The sequence below is a fragment of the Macaca fascicularis genome, chromosome 18, assembly GCF_037993035.2.
Source record: "Macaca fascicularis isolate 582-1 chromosome 18, T2T-MFA8v1.1".
In the NCBI taxonomy this organism is placed as follows: domain Eukaryota; kingdom Metazoa; phylum Chordata; class Mammalia; order Primates; family Cercopithecidae; genus Macaca; species Macaca fascicularis.
Genome location: NC_088392.1, coordinates 17,177,670 through 17,197,778, shown reverse-complemented (window position 1 = coordinate 17,197,778; position 20,109 = coordinate 17,177,670). Strand labels below are relative to the sequence as shown.

General features: G+C 37.9%; 2 protein-coding genes across 2 annotated transcripts; one reads left to right on the top strand and one right to left on the bottom strand.

Moving 5' to 3' along the window:
• Nucleotides 1-1,006: 1,006 nt before the first annotated feature.
• SERPINB4 (serpin family B member 4) lies at nt 1,007-7,397 on the bottom strand. The gene is made up of 8 exons (XM_005586516.4): nt 7,350-7,397; nt 6,551-6,740; nt 6,298-6,354; nt 4,897-5,025; nt 4,296-4,413; nt 3,058-3,200; nt 2,624-2,779; nt 1,007-1,863 (listed from the first exon to the last, which is right to left on the bottom strand). The coding sequence occupies exons 2-8, from the start codon at nt 6,713-6,715 to the stop codon at nt 1,459-1,461; spliced, it is 1,173 nt and encodes a 390-aa protein (XP_005586573.3). The 5' UTR covers nt 6,716-6,740; nt 7,350-7,397; the 3' UTR covers nt 1,007-1,458.
• Nucleotides 7,398-13,427: 6,030 nt separating this feature from the next.
• Nucleotides 13,428-19,860, top strand: LOC102135631 (serpin B3). Its single transcript, XM_015439652.3, has 8 exons — nt 13,428-13,543; nt 14,152-14,341; nt 14,540-14,596; nt 15,858-15,986; nt 16,452-16,569; nt 17,664-17,806; nt 18,088-18,243; nt 19,004-19,860. Exons 2-8 carry the CDS (start codon nt 14,177-14,179, stop codon nt 19,406-19,408), a joined length of 1,173 nt encoding a protein of 390 aa, XP_015295138.3. The 5' UTR covers nt 13,428-13,543; nt 14,152-14,176; the 3' UTR covers nt 19,409-19,860.
• The last annotated feature ends 249 nt before the right edge of the window (nt 19,861-20,109 follow it).

Below are 20,109 nucleotides of genomic sequence, written 5' to 3'. Positions count from 1 at the left end.
TGCTTTTAGCTACAATTACTATACTTATCTCAATAACTCTAAAGTATTTATATTGAATATCACAAATTTAGAGTTTCAGATCATATTCTGTTTCTGAGATTTAGACTAGTATCTTCAAGTACCTGTCAGACAAATCCATTTGAATCTTAAAAGTACCTCAAATTCAATAAGTACAAACTTAAACCCATGATGTTTTTTTTTTTCTGTCAAAAACAACAACATTGGACAGGCACGGTGGTTCACGCCTGTAATGCTAGCACGTTGGTAGGCCAAGATGGGCAGATCATGAGGTCAACAGATTGAGATCATCCTTGCCAACATGATGAAACCCTGTCTCTACTGAAAATACAGAAATCAGCTGGAAGCAGTGGCACACGCCTGGAGTCCCAGCTACTCAGGAGGCTGAGGCAGGAGAATCGCTTGAACCCGGGTGGTGGAGGTTGCAAGTTAGCCATGATCATGCCATTGCACTCCAGCCTGGCGACAGAGCGAGAGTCTGTCTTAAACAACAACAGCAATAGCAACAACAGCAACAACATTTTCTTCCATGCAACCAGTTGGCTAGGTCAGAATCTTAGATGTCTTTCTGCAACTATTACTTTCTAAATAATTTCCCCAGGCCATTTCTTTCTCTCCATTTCCACTCCCAATACTCTAATGGTTCCCTAATTTATATACGGTAACCACACTGTTCTTTCTTCTTATCCATTGATATTAGTGTATTTCCAAGATGCAGATATAATTTTATCCCCCTCTTTGACAAATAAACAATCAAATAATCAAAGCCTCTAATGAGCTTCTTATCCCTTTTAGCATAAAATAGAAAGTTTCTAATGTGGTTTACAAGGCTCCTCAAGTTCTGAGATCTGCCTTCTACTCCAGGCTGGTCATGAACTACTCTTGTTTTGAATTTTCCTTTGTATATGATTAATATATTTCTAAATTATCTTTCCTACGTATAAGTGGACACTTCCCCTTTCCTGAGAGAAAAAAGGTAAAGCAAAAATGATTTAAGTAAGTCATTATTTTATTGATGCTGTATTTTATAGAATCGCAAAATTTAGAAACGTAAGAAGGATTTCAGGTATCACCTAAATTCAAAGAAATGTGGGTTTCTAGGTTGCTAAGTGTGAAGAGAAAGTATGATTTGGTTTGGTTCATTTAAAACAGGTCACAAACAGAATTACATTTCAAATTTAGAAGATACAGTATTAAATTATTCATCGTATCTTGGACATTTTTCCTCACGGAGAATTCTTCTGGAAGAAAATGTAGGTTTATATGTGTTCTTATAAAGAGAAAGAAAGAAAGGCATACTATTTCAATCATTAAATTCTTGATGATGACTATGAGATTGAAAAGAAATATGAGTGAAGAGAATCTGTTGTTGCCAGCAATGAGTTTACCAGAATACCTCTAGGCGAACATTTTCCAAATGGAGTGACAGACTAATTGCATCTAAGGGGATGAGAATCTGCCAAAGAAGAGGATGCTGTTGGTTTTATTTTGCCTGATGAAGAATAGGAAAGGGTGATTACAATGGAACTCTTCATTAGTTAAAAGAGGTGATGAAAGCTCTGTTACTAGAGCGGTGGTAGCTGCAGCCTCCGCTCCCTCCTCAGTGACCTCCACAAAGGCCCTGTGTAGGACTTTAGATACCGTGAGACCGCGGCTCCCGGTCATGCCTGAGAGGTCTGCATCCCCATTGAAGAGATCCACCATTCCCATGTTTCTCAACGTGTCCTTGAGGTCATAGCTCTCTTCCACTTTGAACCGAGGCAAGTGTAAATCCACATGTGCCTCTCTCATATTCTGCAAACTTGTCCATTCCAACAATTTCTCAGCAGTGAGTTTCTCTTCAAGCTATACAAATGGAAAAAAGAAACTGATATGACTAACTATCGATCTCTAATACACCTTAACAATGAGTTGACTATGTGGAGTATCTTTATTTTGGCAATAATGTGAAATACAGAAGGTTCATTATTAGATATTATTCGAATAGGAAAAATATGAGTCCTGAATATATCAATACACTGAATTATATATGTATATGTAAATATATGTATCTAAAAACAGAATCATGTTTTTATGTATATGTAATGTGTGCATATGTATGTATACAAATGTATAATACATATGTAAAATATGTTTATAATATTTTGTATACAATGAACTGTATATATCACTATTTCTTGTGCCAACAGCTTACTACATGTGTCAATTTTTAATAGGCTCATCTTATTTTTCTGTATGCATTATTTAGTATACATTGCAATTATCGTATATACCCTAAATCTCTCTTCCCTTTTTTACTTGGTGTATTTGTAAACTTTCCTCACATTGCTATGTATTTCTCCCAGTCAAGTTTAAATTGCTGCATAATAATATCATCAAATTGATATATTATGCATGTAACTCTAATAAATTAATAATTAATTAAGCCTTCAGTTTGTGTCAGGCCCTATGCTTAAATATTTGTAATATAAAGGTGAGTAATCATTCCTCCCTTTGAATTTTTCATTATTTTGAGGAAATTTGGTCACAAGTTTTCACCTTGCTTAAACTTGGTATCTTTGGAAAAAAGTCAGGCAGTAGAAGAGTTGTAGATGCAAGTTTTTACCTTCTGCAGACCATTGATTTCATTCGGCAGCAGCACAATCATGCTTAGATCTTTGCCTTTGTATGGTATTTCCAGTACCTTGGCCTGTACATCCTCCAGCAAGGCAAAATTAAAGGACTTGTTTTGCCTCATCATCTGTACAGACTTGTGTGTATTCTGCAATAAATCAATGCATCCAACAAATACCAAGTGAGACACAAGACAAAAAAGATAATATTATTGAGATATCAACACATCCTTCTTCTAAGACATAACCCAAGAATTTAATGAGTTAGAGACAAAAGTTTCTTCAGGTATTTCTTAGTAAATAAAGTTATAAGACTAAAACAACAAAATAACAGACATGATAAATTTTATTTTTTACTTGTACATTACATCAGAAATGTTTAAATTTATTAACATATTATATTATATAAATAAAATATAGACAATACCTTGTTTGGCCAAAATTTTTCCTCTTTAGTATTTTCTTTATTAAATTTATTTTGCCATTGACCCTTGAAATAAATTGCGTTCACAAGAACCAGTGTGGTATCGTTGCCAATACTTCTATCAGGAAATAGGTTTTTAATTTTTTCTGCAAGGGAAAGAATAAAAGAGTCTTTTATACAAGGTACAAATGGTTTGTCTGGAAGATGCTTTGCAAGTGTTCGTGACTGATCATTAATTATTCACCCAAATCCTTACTTGAGACTCACTGACTTCGATCTTTGAATTATTAGACTCACTGACCAATGGTTCACCATATGCAGCTTTCTTTCAGGCTCCAGTCGGATAAAGTTACCTTGACGGAGACATCACTTCTTGTGATAGAGAAGGAGTTTAGGTTCTCTGTGTATGAGTGACTCTAGTTCATCTGATTTGGAATACTGATACACTGGTTTTATCTACTCTTTCAACACATCTTTCCTTTCTCCCTCCCTCCTCTTCCGATTATTTTTCTTTTAACTATGGGGTCCTGAATCAGAGGATGTGGGCCCTAACTGCTTTTTAGGACAAGTGATATGAGCTCTGTAATATGAAACACATGTCCTGTGCTGTCAGACACTACTTCCTGGGGTATCTTCCTATTCACTCTCATGTTGAGTTGCTGTAAGTTTGGCCTGTAATGAGAGGTGGGAGGTAGGAAAGATGTCTGTTGAATGGAGACTTTGTTAAGCTCTTTGCCGTTGATGGAGAAGACAGCTGTGATAATCCCTGCAGAACGTGTGGTTAGAGATGTGGTCCAGGCAGCTCCAGTTCAGATGGCAAAAGGATGATTTACCGGAGAGCTGCTTGTTTCCCAATTAGTAAAGGAGAAGGGAGATGCTTTCTAATGTTTTCTTTTAAATATTCATCATAAAAAAATTGGTTCTGATTCAAAGTAAAGGACATGATCTCAAAATGGGCCTGAGTGGAGACAGGGGATCCACAAAGCTATTGTCATCCAGGAACATGAGCAAATAATTCTCCGGCTGTGTTTTCATCTAATTGGCTTCCTGTAATTTCCTCCTTGGCTCCCCGAGGCTCTCTTTATATTATTATTTGGAAAATCTCTTTATCTGGAGTGCCTTCTTCTGTCTTCCCTGCAAAGCCATCTCAATCCCCACCGCTGGTCCCCATGCAGTGTCAGGCACAGGGCTCACTCGCATAGGTTTCTCAAAGGTGTGTCTACAATGGGCGGCTCTCCTACCATTCGTTTGACTTTCCACCCAGGAGTTAATCTTCTTTCGACTTTCTTCTGGAGCCTTTGCAAAATCAACAGATTCCACACTGGTCTGGTAAAATTTCTTGATGGCATCTAAATATTCCTTTGAGACATGGAGGAGGAAAGTAGGAATTAAGAGTAATTTATGTAACTATATATTACTAAATTTAGTTATTTATAATTATAAGAAGCTGAATCCAGAACCTGAACAGATGCAGTATCTCCTGTCCATGCATATTTTTATACAGATGCCACGTACGCAATGCAAAAGGGTAGTGTGGGCTGGCCCAAAAATAGGTCACTGAAGGTCAGTGCCGGTTTACTGATGGTATCTTATTACTCACTCTACTACCCAACCTCCTCTTTTCTTACAAGATTATCCCTAAATGCACACTTCACTGATGTATTGTCAGGGTCTGGAACACTCCAGTGGGGGAGAGTTGTGGAAATGGAGCTAATGCACTCTGAGTAAATGCTCCCCACTTGGGTTGGCCAGGCTCATCTGCCTTGCTTTCTTCCATTAGGACACTCAGAGACACAGACACCAGGCTGCAGACGAAAGGTGGGTAGGTCAGGTGAAATTTACCTGTAAAAATTGAAACGTCTTTTCTCCGAAGAGCTTGTTGGCGATCTTCAGCTCATATGCGTCAGTGGATTTGTTTAATTCAGTCAGAAGCTTTTGAAACTGGTGATGACCATTTCCTGACCTATCAACCTTCAAACATCAAAGAAGGAGATTACTGAATTACTGCATCAATGTAAATTCTAAACCCGTGCTAAGTCTGTTAGATCAGTTCCTAAAGGCTGGTATCCTCAATGATGACCTTTGTGCTTATTCCCTGATACTTGGTGTATTTCACCTCAAATACTCTTCAAAATCTACCTTATGTTTGACTTCTTCCAGAAAATTCTTCCTGTACTAATGTACTCCAATCTTTTTTCTTCTGAACTAAAGATGCAGCACTGTCTACCACTGGATTTTCTCCTTGTTGGGTTAAAGGGTTAGGTTTAGCTTCCCAGTTAAACTCTCAGCTCCTTAAGGGCAAGGACCATATTTCACTTCTAACAGCCATCAAGGATATGAGTATGTTGAAGTTTGGATATCTTAAATAGATTATGCCAGGAAGCCCTGTTATACCTGTTGGTGGTATCATCTTGTAAGACACAATGACTGATCTATGGTTCTTTCCTCATGATTGTCATTCTCTGCAAGTAACAACAGTGTGTGTCAGGTAGATGACTAAGGACTTTACATGGGTAACTCTAAGTCTTTAGTTCAATTCGGGTGAAAACAAGACAGCTCAGAGAATGGAAAATAAACCTCTTTATAGAGACGTAAATTAGAAATGCCAAGTTTTGAACCTAAGCCTGTTAAATCTAGAAACTTCTACTTTCCAGGAAGCATTTTGCACTATTAAGTCTCTAAACCAATATATTCCATAGAAATCATTTTCCAAAATATACTTGGACTTGTGCTTATTCCTCTTAATCTCATTAATGACTCAATTAAAATTAAAGTATTTTTGTAACATTTTTGTGATTAGTATAATTATAGCTATTTTATAATAACAATAACATTTATTATGACTTTTTATGGGCAGGGCACTGTTATAAATATTTGCATGTATTTGCATGTATTGAGTCAGATTTTTTATTACCCCTACTTTTCTGGGATGAGGTCACTGGGACTCTGAGCAGTTGTGTCATGCTCCTGTTCACCATTTGTGAAGAGCAAAGCTGGAGTTTGAACCCACCCTATCCTGATCCAGACCTATGCTCTGAAGTACAGGGCTGACTGTCTTTCAGTAATGCAAAAACGAGGAATAATAATTATGTGCCATGAAATGCCAATCCACTCTGTACGTCTCAATCTTTTCATCCAGGCTTTCCCCTAAGAATGGCCTTTACTTAGTTTCTGTGAAGTTCCAGGTTTAAACTATGACCTGCTCAGGGATCTAAAGCTGAACCAAAGTGCTCTGTGACTCACGTGATATGTTGCAGCTTTTTCTGTGGTGTTCTCTGGGACTTGATCGAAGTGAAGAACCTGGAAGAGACATGAAGCGGGACAAGAAAACTTTACTCAAAAGATCTGTTTAAGTCAGTGGGCTCACAGTTACGGAAATTCCTGCTCAGCCCCCTGCGCTACCCGTCAGGCCACTACATCTATTACCATCTGCATGCGAGCCGCCGGAACCACAGAGAGAAGCTGTAACAGGACAGCGTAAGAAGCTGATACCTACCTTGTTAATTTGTTGTGCAGTGTTGTCTTTGGCCCCTAAGAGGACCATCCCTAATGCTGTTGTGATGCTGATAGGGGAATAGAAGGTGTTGTTCTTTTGTGATTTTCTGAACTGTTGGAACAGATCGAACATGAACTTGGTGTTGGCTTCACTGAGTGAATTCATGGTGAACTCGATGTGATCTGGACTCCTGGAAAAGCATCAGATTCCTGTCAGAATGACTTTAATAAATGCAGTGGTATTTTGTAGTATGATTTTCTTAAACAAATGACATATCTGGGTTGTGAGATTTTGACATTTAAAGTTTTTCTTTTCTTATTTTTAGCATTTCAATCTTTCTACAATGTGCTTATATTGAACATATTAATGTCCTAATTAAGAGGCTCACAAAATTACTGTTTTTAAAGACTATTGCAAATAAGTAATAGACCCTCTTTATCTTTCCTTCATAGCTGGTTACACTGGGGCTAGGTAGGAAGGCTTTATAATGAATGCTAACAGGAGACCTCTGTGGATCACATCCAACCAGCTCTTAAGATACGTTCCTGACGTCTCCCTCAAGGCTCTATGGCTGCAAGGCACTCTCCCTCTGTGTTCCTAAAAGTGCACTGGTTTCCTTGGAATGAAACAATTTAGATAAAGGACAAATCAGATGAAATAGGTATTTTAATTATGCCCTGGCAGAATAAGTAAAACATAATCAGAGAGAATGCAGGAGATGCATGATATAGAACACAGTATCATTATTATTCTCAAAAATAATTCATGTTATTAAGCTGGAGTGGCTTGAAGCACTTACCTGTGTTCCTAGAGGAAGCAGACGTGGGCGGAGAGCCTGTGTGTGTCTGTGGAATGAAGGGTGAGATCCTGAATTTATGCCTCTCCTCTTGCTGCCTCTCCCTCTGTGGTTAGCATTTGAAGTTACTCAACTCTAGATTTCACAAGCAGGCTAACACTCACCTTTATAAGTATGAAAATGTATGACAAAGGACATGATTACTGTTCTAACATTGTACTTCCTTTTTAATCTATAGGGAAAAAATAAAAAATGCAAATCAGCAATCACTGGCTCATTTGAAATACCTGTAGGTGCCTTTCTAATATAAATGAGAATAAGGTTAGAATTTCAATTTCCCCTCATTTGTTTCAACTCCATCCCTTTGTATTCTACTCCAGCTGTAAAACAAACAAACAAACAAAAAAACCAAAAAAAAAAAAAAAAAAAAAAGAACAAAAAAACCCCACTATTCTTTTCTTGGATGTTGCATTGTCTTTTAGGCATACTTTGAATACCAAACAACTAAAAAGCTTACATTTCTTGTTTTTCAGTTCTGAAAGTTTTTGTTATCCCATGAATTTCTTAGTAATTATCTGTATAACAAGGAATATAGTGCTAATTCTAAGTCCAAAGAGATACTGAAGAAGTGTACCTCAGTATCTCATAGCATACTATGGAGAACAGGATTCTATTGCCTTCTCCTGAATGCTCTGCCTTGGCAGTGATCCTACAGTCAACTCCCGTGCCCCTTACAACCATCCCAGATGTTTTCGGTTGCATAGAGTCAGTGAGAAAGTTATTTACCTTGCTGAGTGATATGGTTTGGCTGTGTCCCCACCCAAATCTCAACTTGAATTGTATCTACCAGAATTTCCACATGCTGTTGGAGGGACCCAGGTGGAGGTAATTGAATCACGGGCACCTGTCTTTCCTGTGCCATTGTTTCCAGAGCCTTGTACTTCATTCTTCCCTTTCTTGAGACCCTGGAAATCAGGAATCCACCTCCTGTTTCTATGGATTTGCCTATTCTAAACATTTCATATAAATGGAATCATACAGTACGTCCTTTTGTGACTGGCTTCTTTGATCTAGTATTGTTTTCAAGGTTTGTCCATGTTGTTGCGTGGATCAGTACATCATTCCTTTTTGTGGTCGAATAATATTCCATTGTATGAATACACCACATTTTCTTCATGCATAAGTTGATGGACATTTGTGTTGTTTCCATCCTTTTACTATTATGAATAATGGTGCTCTGACCTTTCATGTACATTTTGTCTGCATGGCATATGTCTTCCTTTCTTTTGAGTATAAACCTATGAATGAAACCGCTGGGTCATATGGTAACTCTAGGTTAACATTTTGAGGAAATGCCAGACTCTTCTCCATAGAATTCTGCACAAGTGTGCATTCCAACCTACTGTGAATAGAGTTCTGATTTCTCCACATCCTCCCCAACACTTGGTATTGTCATGGGCCCTTTTCAACACCAGCAGTGAGTTTGTTTTCTCAGCACATCACAAAATCAAGGGAGATTCATCTACAACAAGGTTCCAGAAATACATAGGATGGAAGTAGGGGCTGGACGGGAGAAAGGAAGCTGTGTTTACAATCTGAACGTTTCTCACCTGCCTGTTTCCCCAACCTCCAAGACATGCTGTTCTTAGGTCTCCTGTATCAATACATATGTTTCGAGTCTCTGAATGAGATTGGGAGGCATAAGTTCCCTGATTTAAGTTGGGGAATAGACTAATGGGGTGTTGATGAACTAAAAAGTCCAAAGATAGAAGAAAAAGAAACAAGAGGAAATATACGAGATGAAGAATTCCAAAAATGAATAATGGTCTTCTCAGCTGAGTCTGCATCCAGGGCCATGAGATGAAAATGGACCTTCCTCTACACGGAGTAGGATGGGTTTACCTGGGTACCAAAGAGAAGGAATCTAACATCTCCTAGGACAGAAGTAAGAAGCTCAACCCTGGGAATGGAGGGGAAAAAAACAGGATAACAAGCTGAGATAAACTGGGGTTACAGGGGATATATCTATGGAAGAGAATTTCATACTATGGCTAAATCTTCTGAGATGCTGAGGTTTGTCATGAAGGTTGAACTTGAGGAAAGGTACTAACTGAAAATGACCAGGAGTTTGCTTAAATTTAGAGAAAGCTTGGATGAATTCAAATGAGAAATCATGTCAGGCATCAGACATTTTTCTTCTGTTCCTAAAAAGTACTCCTGGCATGTGATGGGCAGGCTAGACAGGACATATCCTGATGTGAGAGATGGGACATATCCTGATGTCGTATATTGCCATATAGAGAACTCAGGAATTCCAAGAAGGTGTTTCATGTGAACACTTGCCAAGTTATGTCTCTCACTATTTCATAAACATATGCCAACTTCATTGGCTCCAGGAATCCAGAAATTAAAAACAAATCCTCAATGGGAAATTACACTTTCAGGAAATATCCTGTCATTACTAATGCCTTTATAGATTGGTTGAGAAATATCTCCTAGACTTTTCTGGACCTCACTTCCTTCTGAAGGTTGTAAAGTTTTCTCAGCATTCTTAAATTACAAATGAAAGAACATTTATTTATTGTTTCTTACCTATGTAAGAACTGTAGTTACATATGAGACTATTTCCCTCTCTTCTTTTCAAACCTTACTGGAGTTGTTTTCCCCTCATGAAAACTAAACAAGGAAAGCTAGTTAATCTTGTTCTCAGGTTGTTCAAAATATACATATCTATATCTGTAGAGAGATCCTTGGGAATACAGTAGTTGGCATATATTCTGTTATTTGATGCTTGAAAAATCTCCTCCACTGGCCAGTTTCCCTATAGATAGGCACAAGCACATGGTTAAGAAACAATAAATAAAATGTTCTCTATAATTTGTAACTTAACACAGCTGAGAAAACTTTACAGCCTTCATAAGGAAGTGAGGTCCAGGAAAATCTAGGAGATGTTTCTTAACCAATCTATAAAGGCATTAGTAATGACAGGAGATTTCCTAAAAGTGTAATTTCCCATTGAGAATTTGTTTTTAATTTCTGGATTCTGGAGCCAATGAAGTTGACGTATGTTTATGAAATGCCAAGAGACATAAGTTGGCAAGTGTTCATATGCAAAAACTTCTTGGAATTCCTGAGTTCTCTGTCACAATATATGACATCAGGATATGTCCCGTGTCACACATCAGGATATGTCCTATCTAGCTTCCCTATCACACACCAGGAGCAGTTTTTAGGAACAGAAAAAAAATGCCTGAAATGATTTCTCATTTGAATTCATCCAAGCTTTCTCTAAATTTAAGCAAACTCCTGGTCATTTTCAGTTAGTACCTTTCCTCAACTTCCACCTTCATGACAAACCTCAGCATCTCAGAAGATTTAACCATAGTCTGAAATTCTCTTCCATAGGTAGGTCCCCTGTAGCCCCAGTTTATCTCAGCTTGTTATCCTGCTTTTTTTCCCTCCATTCCCAGGCTGAGCTTCTTGCTTCTGTCTTATGAGATGTTAGATTCCTTCTCTTTGGTACCCAGGTAAACCCATCTTAATCCATATAGAGGAAGGTCCATGTTTGTCTTACAGCCCTGGATGCAGATTCAGCTGAGAAGACCATTATTCATTTTTGGAATTCTTCATCTCATATATTTCCTCTTGTTTCTTTTTCTTCTATCTTTGGACCTTTTAGTCATCAACACCCCATTAGTCTATTCCCCAACCTAAATCAGGGACCTTACACCTCCCAATCTCATTCAGAGATTCAAAACATATGTATTGATACAGGAGACCTAAGAACAGCATGTCTTGGAGGTTGGGGAACAGGCAGGTGAGAAACGTTCAGATTAGAAACACAGCTTCCTTTCTCCCGTCCAGCCCCTACTTCCATCCTATGTATTTCTGGAACCTTGTTGTAGATGAATCTCCCTTGATTTTGTGATGTGCTGAGAAAACAAACTCACTGCTGATGTTAAAAAGAGCCCATGACAATACCAAGTGTTGGGGAGGATGTGGAGAAATCAGAACTCTATTCACAGTAGGTTGGAATGCATACTTGTGCAGAATTCTATGGAGAAGAGTCTGGCATTTCCTCAAAATGTTAACCTAGAGTTACCATATGACCCAGCGGTTTCATTCATAGGTTTATACTCAAAAGAAATGAAGACATATGCCATGCAAAAAAAAAAATGTTCATGAAAGGTCAGAGCATCATCATTCATAATAGTAAAAAGATGAAAACAGCACAAATGTCCATCAACTTATGCATGAAGAAAATGTGGTCTATTCATACCATGGAATATTATTCGGCCACAAAAAGGAATGATGTGCTGATCCATGCAAGGACGTGGACAAACCTTGACAATAATACTAGATGAAAGAAGCCAGTCACAGAAGGACAAATACTGTATGATTCTATTTATATGAAATGTTTAGAATTGGGAAATCCATAGAAACAAGAGGTAGATTTGTGGTTTCCAGGGTCTCGAGAGAGGGAAGAATGAAGTACAAGGTTTCTTTTGGAAGTAGTGAAATTATTGTGGAATGAGATGATGATGGTGATAGCACAACTTTGTGAATGTACTAAAAATCATTGAATTGTACAGTTGAAAATGGTGAACCTGATGGTATATAAATTACATGTTAATAAAAAGGGGAGTTCACAAAAGAAAACCAGCCCTCTATTCTGGTGGTCAGGGAGATATTGGATTAAATGGCCTTGGACAACAACCCTCTCTCTGGCCACAGACATTCTTCAGATTACAAGATATTCCAGGGAAAACACTGGAATGAGTCTGAAGCCAGGTGCTAAATAGTAGGACCACTGAGCAATGTTGTGATCCCGACAGTTCAAACAACTTATTTTTCTGCTTCATTTTTAAATGAAAAATTTAAAAACTGCCATTCAAAATGGCCCATTTGTTTCAATTGTTCTTCTCAGTGTTAGCCTGTTAACTCAGTGTATTAGTCTGTTTTCATGCTGCTGATAAAGACATACCCAAGACTGGCAAGAGAAAGAGGCTTAATTGGACTTACACTTCCATGTGATTGGAGAGGCCTCCGAATCATGGTGGGAGGCAAAAGTTATTCTTACATGGTGGCAGCAAGAGAAAATGAGGAAGAAGCAAAAGAAAAAAACCCCTGATAAACCCATCAGATCTCCTGAGACTTATTAACTATCACGAGAATAGCACAGAAAAAGACCGGTCCCCATGATTCAGTTACCTCCACATGGGTCCCTCCAACAACACGTGGGAATTCTGGTAGATACAATTCAAGTTGAGATTTGGGTGGGGACACAGCCAAACCGTATCACTCAGCAAGGTAGATAACTTTCTCACTGACTCTATGCAACAGAAAACATCTGGGATGGTTGAAAGGGGCACGGGAGATGACTGGCAGGATCACTGCCAAGGTACAGCATTCAAGAGAAAGCAATAGAATCCTGTTCTCCATAGTATGCTATGAGATACTGAAGTACACTTCTTCGGTATCTCTTTGGACTTAAAATTAGAATTATATTCCTTGTTATACAGAAAAATAACTAATGAAATGCATAGGATGACAAAAACTTTCAGAACCGAAAAACAGGAAATGTAAGCTTTTTAGTTGTTTGGTGTTCAAAGCATGCCTTAAAGACAATGCAACATCCAAGAAAAGAATGGCCCTTTTTCTGTGTTTGTTTTGTTTGTTTGTTTTCTTTTCTTTTCTTTTTTTTTTTTAAACATCTGGAGTTGTATACAAACGAAAGGAGCTGAAATTAATGAGAGGAAATTGGAATTCTAACCTTATTCTCATTGGCAATAGAAAGTCACCGACATTATTTCAAATGAGCCAGTGATTGCTGATTTACATTTTCATTTTTTCCCTATAGATTAAAAAGGAAGTACAATGGTAGAACAGTAATCGTATCCTTTGTCGTAAATGTTCTCACTCATCAAGGTGAGTGTTAGCCTGCTTGTGAAATCTCCTCTCCACAGAGGGAGAGGCAGCAAGAAAGGCACCTACAGGTATTTCAAATAAGCCAGTGGTGCTGATTTGCATTTGCATTTTTTCCCTGTAGATTAAAAAGGAGTGTTAGCCTTCTTGTGAAATGTCTTCTCCACAGAGAGAGAGGCAGCAAGAGGAGAGGCATAAATTCAGGATCTCACCCTTCATTCCACAGACACACACAGGCTCTCTGCCCACGTCTGCTTCCTCTAGGAACACAGGTAAGTGCTTCAAGCCACTCCAGCTTAATAACATGAATTATTTTTGAGAATAATAATGATACTGTGTTCTATATCATGCATCTCCTGCATTCTCTCTGATTATGTTTTACTTATTCTGCCAGGGCACAATTAAAATATCTGTTTCATCTGATTTGTCCTTTATGTAAATTACTTAGTTCCAAGTAAACTAAGGCACCCTGAGGAACACAGAGGGAGAGTGCCTTGCAGCCACAAAGCTTTGAAGGAAACGTCAGGGATTCCTCTTAAGAGCTGGTTGGATGTGATCCACAAAGGTCTCCTGTTAGCATTCATTATAAAGCCTTCCTACCTAGCCCCAGTGTAACCAGCAATGAAGGAAAGATAAAGAGGGTTTATTACTGATTTATAATAGCTTTAAAAACAGTAATTTTGTGAGCCTCTTAATTAGGACATTAATATATTTAATATATGCACATTGTAGAAAGATTGAAACGTTAAAAACGAGAAAAGAAAAACTTTAAATGTCAAAATCTCACAACCCAGATATGTCATTTGTTTAAGAAAATCATACTACAAAATACCACTGCATTTATTAAAGTCATTCTGACAGGAATCTGATGCTTTTCCAGGAGTCCAGATCACATCGAGTTCACCATGAATTCACTCAGTGAAGCCAACACCAAGTTCATGTTCGATCTGTTCCAACAGTTCAGAAAATCACAAAAGAACAACACCTTCTATTCCCCTATCAGCATCACAACAGCATTAGGGATGGTCCTCTTAGGGGCCAAAGACAACACTGCACAACAAATTAACAAGGTAGGTATCAGCTTCATTACGCTGTCCTGTTGCAGCTTCTCTCTGTGGTTCCGGCGGCTCGCATGCAGATGGTAATAGATGTGGTGGCCTGATGGGTAGCACAGGGGGCTGAGCAGGAATTTCCGTTAACTGTGAGCCCACTGACTTAAACAGATCTTTTGAGTAAAGTTTTCTTGTCCCGCTTCATGTCTCTTCCAGGTTCTTCACTTCGATCAAGTCCCAGAGAACACCACAGAAAAAGCTGCAACACATCACGTGAGTCACAGAGCACTTTGGTTCAGCTTTAGATCCCTGAGCAGGTCATAGTTTAAACCTGGAACTTCACAGAAACTAAGTAAAGGCCATTCTTAGGGGAAAGCCTGGATGAAAAGATTGAGACGTACAGAGTGGATTGGCATTTCATGGCACATAATTATTATTCCTCGTTTCTGCATTACTGAAAGACAGTCAGCCCTGTACTTCAGAGCATAGGTCTGGATCAGGATAGGGTGGGTTCAAATTGCAACTTTGCTCTTCACAAATGATGAACATGGCAGGACACAATTGCTCAGAATCCTAGTGACCTCATCCCAGAAAACGAAGGGTAATAAAAAATCTGACTCAATACATGCAAATACATGCAAACATTTCCAACAGTGTCTTGCCCATAAAGTCATAATAAATATTATTATTATAAAATAGCTATAATCATACTAATCACAGTAATATTGCAAAAATAATTAAATTTTAATTGAGTCATTAATGAGATTAAGAGGAATAAGCACAAGTCTATTTTGGAAAATGATTGCTATGGAATATATTGGTTTAGAGCCTTAATAGAGAAAAATGCTTTGCTGGAAAGTAGGAGGTTCTAGATTTAACAGGCTTAGGTTCAAAACTTGGCACTTCTAATTTATGTCTCTATAAATAGAGTTTCTTTTCTATTCTCTGAGCTTTCTTGTTTACATCTGAATTGAACTAAAGACTCAGAGTTACCCATGTAAAGCTCTTACCCATGTACCTGGCACACACTGTTCTCACATGCAGAGAATGACCATCGTGAGGAAAGAGCCATAGATCAGTCAGTGTGTCTTACAAGATGATACTACCAACAGGTATAACAGGGCTCCCTGGCATAATCTATTTAAAATATCCAAACTTAAATATACTCATATTCTTGATGTCTGTTAGAAGTGTAATGTGGTCCTTGTCCTTAAGGAACTGACAGTTTAACTGGGAAGCAAACCTAACCCTTTAAGCCAACAAGGGGAAAACCCAATGGTAGACAGTGCTGCATCTTTAGTTCAGAAGAGAGAAGATTGGAGTACATTAGTGCAGGAAGAATTTTCTGGAAGAAGTCAAACGTAAGGTAGATTTTGAAGAGTATTTGAGGTGAAATACACCAAGTATCAGGGAATAAGCATAAAGGTCATCATTGAGGATACCAGCCTTTAGGAACTGATCTAACAGACTTAGCACGGGTTTAGAATTTACACCGATGCAGTAATTCAGTGATCTGCTTTTTTGACATTTGAAGGTTGATAGGTCAGGAAATGTTCATCACCAGTTTCAAAAGCTTCTGACTGAATTAAACAAATCCACTGATGCATATGAGCTGAAGATCGCCAATAAGCTCTTCGGAGAAAAGACGTTTCAATTTTTACAGGTAAATTTCACCTGACCTACCCACCTTTCGTCTGCAGCCTGGTGTCTGTGTCCCTGAGTGGCCTAATGGAAGAAAGCAAGGCAGATGAGCCTGGCCGACCCAAGTGGGGAGCATTTACTCAGAGTGCTTTAGCTCCGTTTCCACAACTCTCCCCCACTGGAGTGTTCCAGACCCTGACAATACATCAGTGAAGTGTGCATTTAGGGATAATCTTGTAAAAAAGAGGAGGTTGGGTAGTAGAGTGAGTAATAAGATACCATCAGTAAACCGGCACTGACCTTCAGTGACCTGTTTACCCTTTTGCATTGCCTACGTGGCATCTGTATAAAAATATGCATGGACAGGAGATACTGCATCTGTTCAGGTTCTGGATTCGGCTTACTATAATTATAAATAACTAAATTTAGTAATATAGAGTTACATAAATTACTCTTAATTCCTACTTTCCTCCTCCATGTCTCAAAGGAATATTTAGATGCCATCAAGAAATTTTACCAGACCAGTGTGGAATCTGTTGATTTTGCAAAGGCTCCAGAAGAAAGTCGAAAGAAGATTAACTCCTGGGTGGAAAGTCAAACGAATGGTAGGAGAGCCGCCCATTGTAGACACACCTTTGAGAAACCTATGCGAGTGAGCCCTGTGCCTGACACTGCATGGGGACCAGCGGTGGGGATTGAGATGGCTTTGCAGGGAAGACAGAAGAAGGCACTCCAGATAAAGAGATTTTCCAAATAATAATATAAAGAGAGCCTCGGGGAGCCAAGGAGGAAATTACAGGAAGCCAATTAGATGAAAACACAGCCGGAGAATTATTTGCTCATGTTCCTGGATGACAATAGCTTTGTGGATCCCCTGTCTCCACTCAGGCCCATTTTGAGATCATGTCCTTTACTTTGAATCAGAACCAATTTTTTTATGATGAATATTTAAAAGAAAACATTAGAAAGCATCTCCCTTCTCCTTTACTAATTGGGAAACAAGCAGCTCTCCGGTAAATCATCCTTTTGCCATCTGAACTGGAGCTGCCTGGACCACATCTCTAACCACACGTTCTGCAGGGATTATCACAGCTGTCTTCTCCATCAAGGGCAAAGAGCTTAACAAAGCCTCCATTCCATAGACATCTTTCCTACCTCCCACCTCTCATTACAGGCCAAACTTACAGCAACTCAACATGAGAGTGAATAGGAAGATACCCCAGGAAGTAGTGTCTGACAGCACAGGACATGTGTTTCATATTACAGAGCTCATATCACTTGTCCTAAAAAGCAGTTAGGGCCTACATCCTCTGATTCAGGACCCCATAGTTAAAAGAAAAATAATCGGAAGAGGAGGGAGGGAGAAAGGAAAGATGTGTTGAAAGAGTAGATAAAATCAGTGTATCAGTATTCCAAATCAGATGAACTAGAGTCACTCATACACAGAGAACCTAAACTCCTTCTCTATCACAAGAAGTGATGTCTCCGTCAAGGTAACTTTATCCGACTGGAGCCTGAAAGAAAGCTGCATATGGTGAACCATTGGTCAGTGAGTCTAATAATTCAAAGATCGAAGTCAGTGAGTCTCAAGTAAGGATTTGGGTGAATAATTAATGATCAGTCACGAACACTTGCAAAGCATCTTCCAGACAAACCATTTGTACCTTGTATAAAGACTTTTTTATTCTTTCTCTTGCAGAAAAAATTAAAAACCTACTTCCTGATAGAAGTATTGGCAACGATACCACACTGGTTCTTGTGAACGCAATTTATTTCAAGGGTCAATGGCAAAATAAATTTAATAAAGAAAATACTAAAGAGGAAAAATTTTGGCCAAACAAGGTATTGTCTTTATTTTACTTATATAATATAATATGTTAATAAATTTAAACATTGCTGATGGAATGTACTATGAGAAGTAAAAAATAAAATTTATCATGTCTGTTATTTTGTTGTTTTAGTCTTATACTTTATTTAGTAAGAAATACCTGAAGAAACTTTTGTGTCTAACTCATTAAATTCTTGGGTTGTCTTAGAAGAAGGATGTGTTGATATCTCAATAATATTATCTTTTTTATCTTGTGTCTCACTTGGTATTTGTTGGACACATTGATTTATTGCAGAATACATACAAGTCTGTACAGATGATGAGGCAAAACAAGTCCTTTAATTTTGCCTTGCTGGAGGATGTACAGGCCAAGGTACTGGAAATACCATACAAAGGCAAAGATCTAAGCATGATTGTGCTGCTGCCGAATGAAATCAATGGTCTGCAGAAGGTAAAAACTTGCATCTACAACTCTTCTACTGCCTGACTTTTTTCCAAAGATACCAAGTCTAAGCAAGGTGAAAACTTGTGACCAAATTTCCTCAAAATAATGAAAAATTCAAAGGGAGGAATGATTACTCACCTTCATATTACAAATATTTAAGCATAGGGCCTGACACAAACTGAAGGCTTAATTAATTATTAATTTATTAGAGTTACATGCATAATATATCAATTTGATGATATTATTATGCAGCAATTTAAACTTGACTGGGAGAAATACATAGCAATGTGAGGAAAGTTTACAAATACACCAAGTAAAAAAGGGAAGAGAGATTTAGGGTATATACGATAATTGCAATGTATACTAAATAATGTATACAGAAAAATAAGATGAGCCTATTAAAAATTGACACATGTAGTAAGCTGTTGGCACAAGAAATAGTGATATATACAGTTCATTGTATACAAAATATTGTATTCATAATTTACATATGTATTATACATTTGTATACATACATATGCACACATTACATATACATAAAAACATGATTCTGTTTTTAGATACATATATTTACATATACACATATAATTCAGTGTATTGATATATTCAGGACTCATATTTTTCCTATTCGAATAATATCTAATAATGAACCTTCTGTATTTCACATTATTGCCAAAATAAAGATACTCCACATAGTCAACTCATTGTTAAGGTGTATTAGAGATCAATAGTTAGTCATATCTGTTTCTTTTTTCCATTTGTATAGCTTGAAGAGAAACTCACTGCTGAGAAATTGTTGGAATGGACAAGTTTGCAGAATATGAGAGAGGCACATGTGGATTTACACTTGCCTCGGTTCAAAGTGGAAGAGAGCTATGACCTCAAGGACACGTTGAGAAACATGGGAATGGTGGATCTTTTCAATGGGGATGCAGACCTCTCAGGCATGACTGGGAGCCGCGGTCTCTTGGTATCTGAAGTCCTACACAAGGCCTTTGTGGAGGTCACTGAGGAGGGAGCGGAGGCCACAGCTGCCACCGCTGTAGTAACAGGGTTTTCATCACCTCTTTTAACTAATGAAGAGTTCCACTGTAATCACCCTTTCCTATTCTTCATCAGGCAAAATAAGACCAACAGCATCCTCTTCTTTGGCAGATTCTCATCCCCTTAGATGCAATTAGTCTGTCACTCCATTTGGAAAATGTTCACCTAGAGGTGTTCTGGTAAACTCACTGCTGGTAACAACAGATTCTCTTCACTCATATTTCTTTTCAATCTCATAGTCATCATCAAGAATTTAATGATTGAAATAGTATGCCTTTCTTTCTTTCTCTTTATAAGAACACAAATAAACCTACATTTTCTTCCAGAAGAATTCTCCGTGAGGAAAAATGTCCAAGATACGATGAATAATTTAATACTGTATCTTCTAAATTTGAAATGTAATTCTGTTTGTGACCTGTTTTAAATGGACCAAACCAAATCATACTTTCTCTTCAGACGTAGCAACCTAGAAACCCACATTTCTTTGAATTTAGTTGATACCTGAAATCCTTCTTACGTTTCTAAATTTTGTGATTCTATAAAATACATCATCAATAAAATAATGGCTTACTTAAATCATTTTTGCTTTACTTTTTTTCTCTCAGGAAAGGGGAAGTGTCCACTTACACGTAGGAAAGATAATTTAGAAATATATTAATCATATACAAAGGAAAATTCAAAACAAGAGTAGTTCATGACCAGCCTGGAGTAGAAGGCAGATCTCAGAACTTGAGGAGCCTTGTAAACCACATTAGAAACTTTCTATTTTATGCTAAAAGGGATAAGAAGCTCATTAGAGGCTTTGATTGTTTGATTGTTTATTTGTCA

Excerpts from the sequence above, each read along its gene's own strand:
- SERPINB4 (XM_005586516.4), bottom strand. The coding sequence starts at position 6,715 with ATGAATTCACTCAGTGAAGCCAACACCAAGTTCATGTTCGATCTGTTC. Across the intron at positions 6,355-6,550 it reads CTGCACAACAAATTAACAAG|GTTCTTCACTTCGATCAAGT; the intron begins GTAGGTATCAGC and ends TGTCTCTTCCAG. Across the intron at positions 5,026-6,297 it reads AAAAAGCTGCAACATATCAC|GTTGATAGGTCAGGAAATGG; the intron begins GTGAGTCACAGA and ends TGATGTTTGAAG.
- LOC102135631 (XM_015439652.3), top strand. The coding sequence starts at position 14,177 with ATGAATTCACTCAGTGAAGCCAACACCAAGTTCATGTTCGATCTGTTC. Across the intron at positions 15,987-16,451 it reads AGACGTTTCAATTTTTACAG|GAATATTTAGATGCCATCAA; the intron begins GTAAATTTCACC and ends CATGTCTCAAAG. Across the intron at positions 17,807-18,087 it reads AAAAATTTTGGCCAAACAAG|AATACATACAAGTCTGTACA; the intron begins GTATTGTCTTTA and ends GATTTATTGCAG.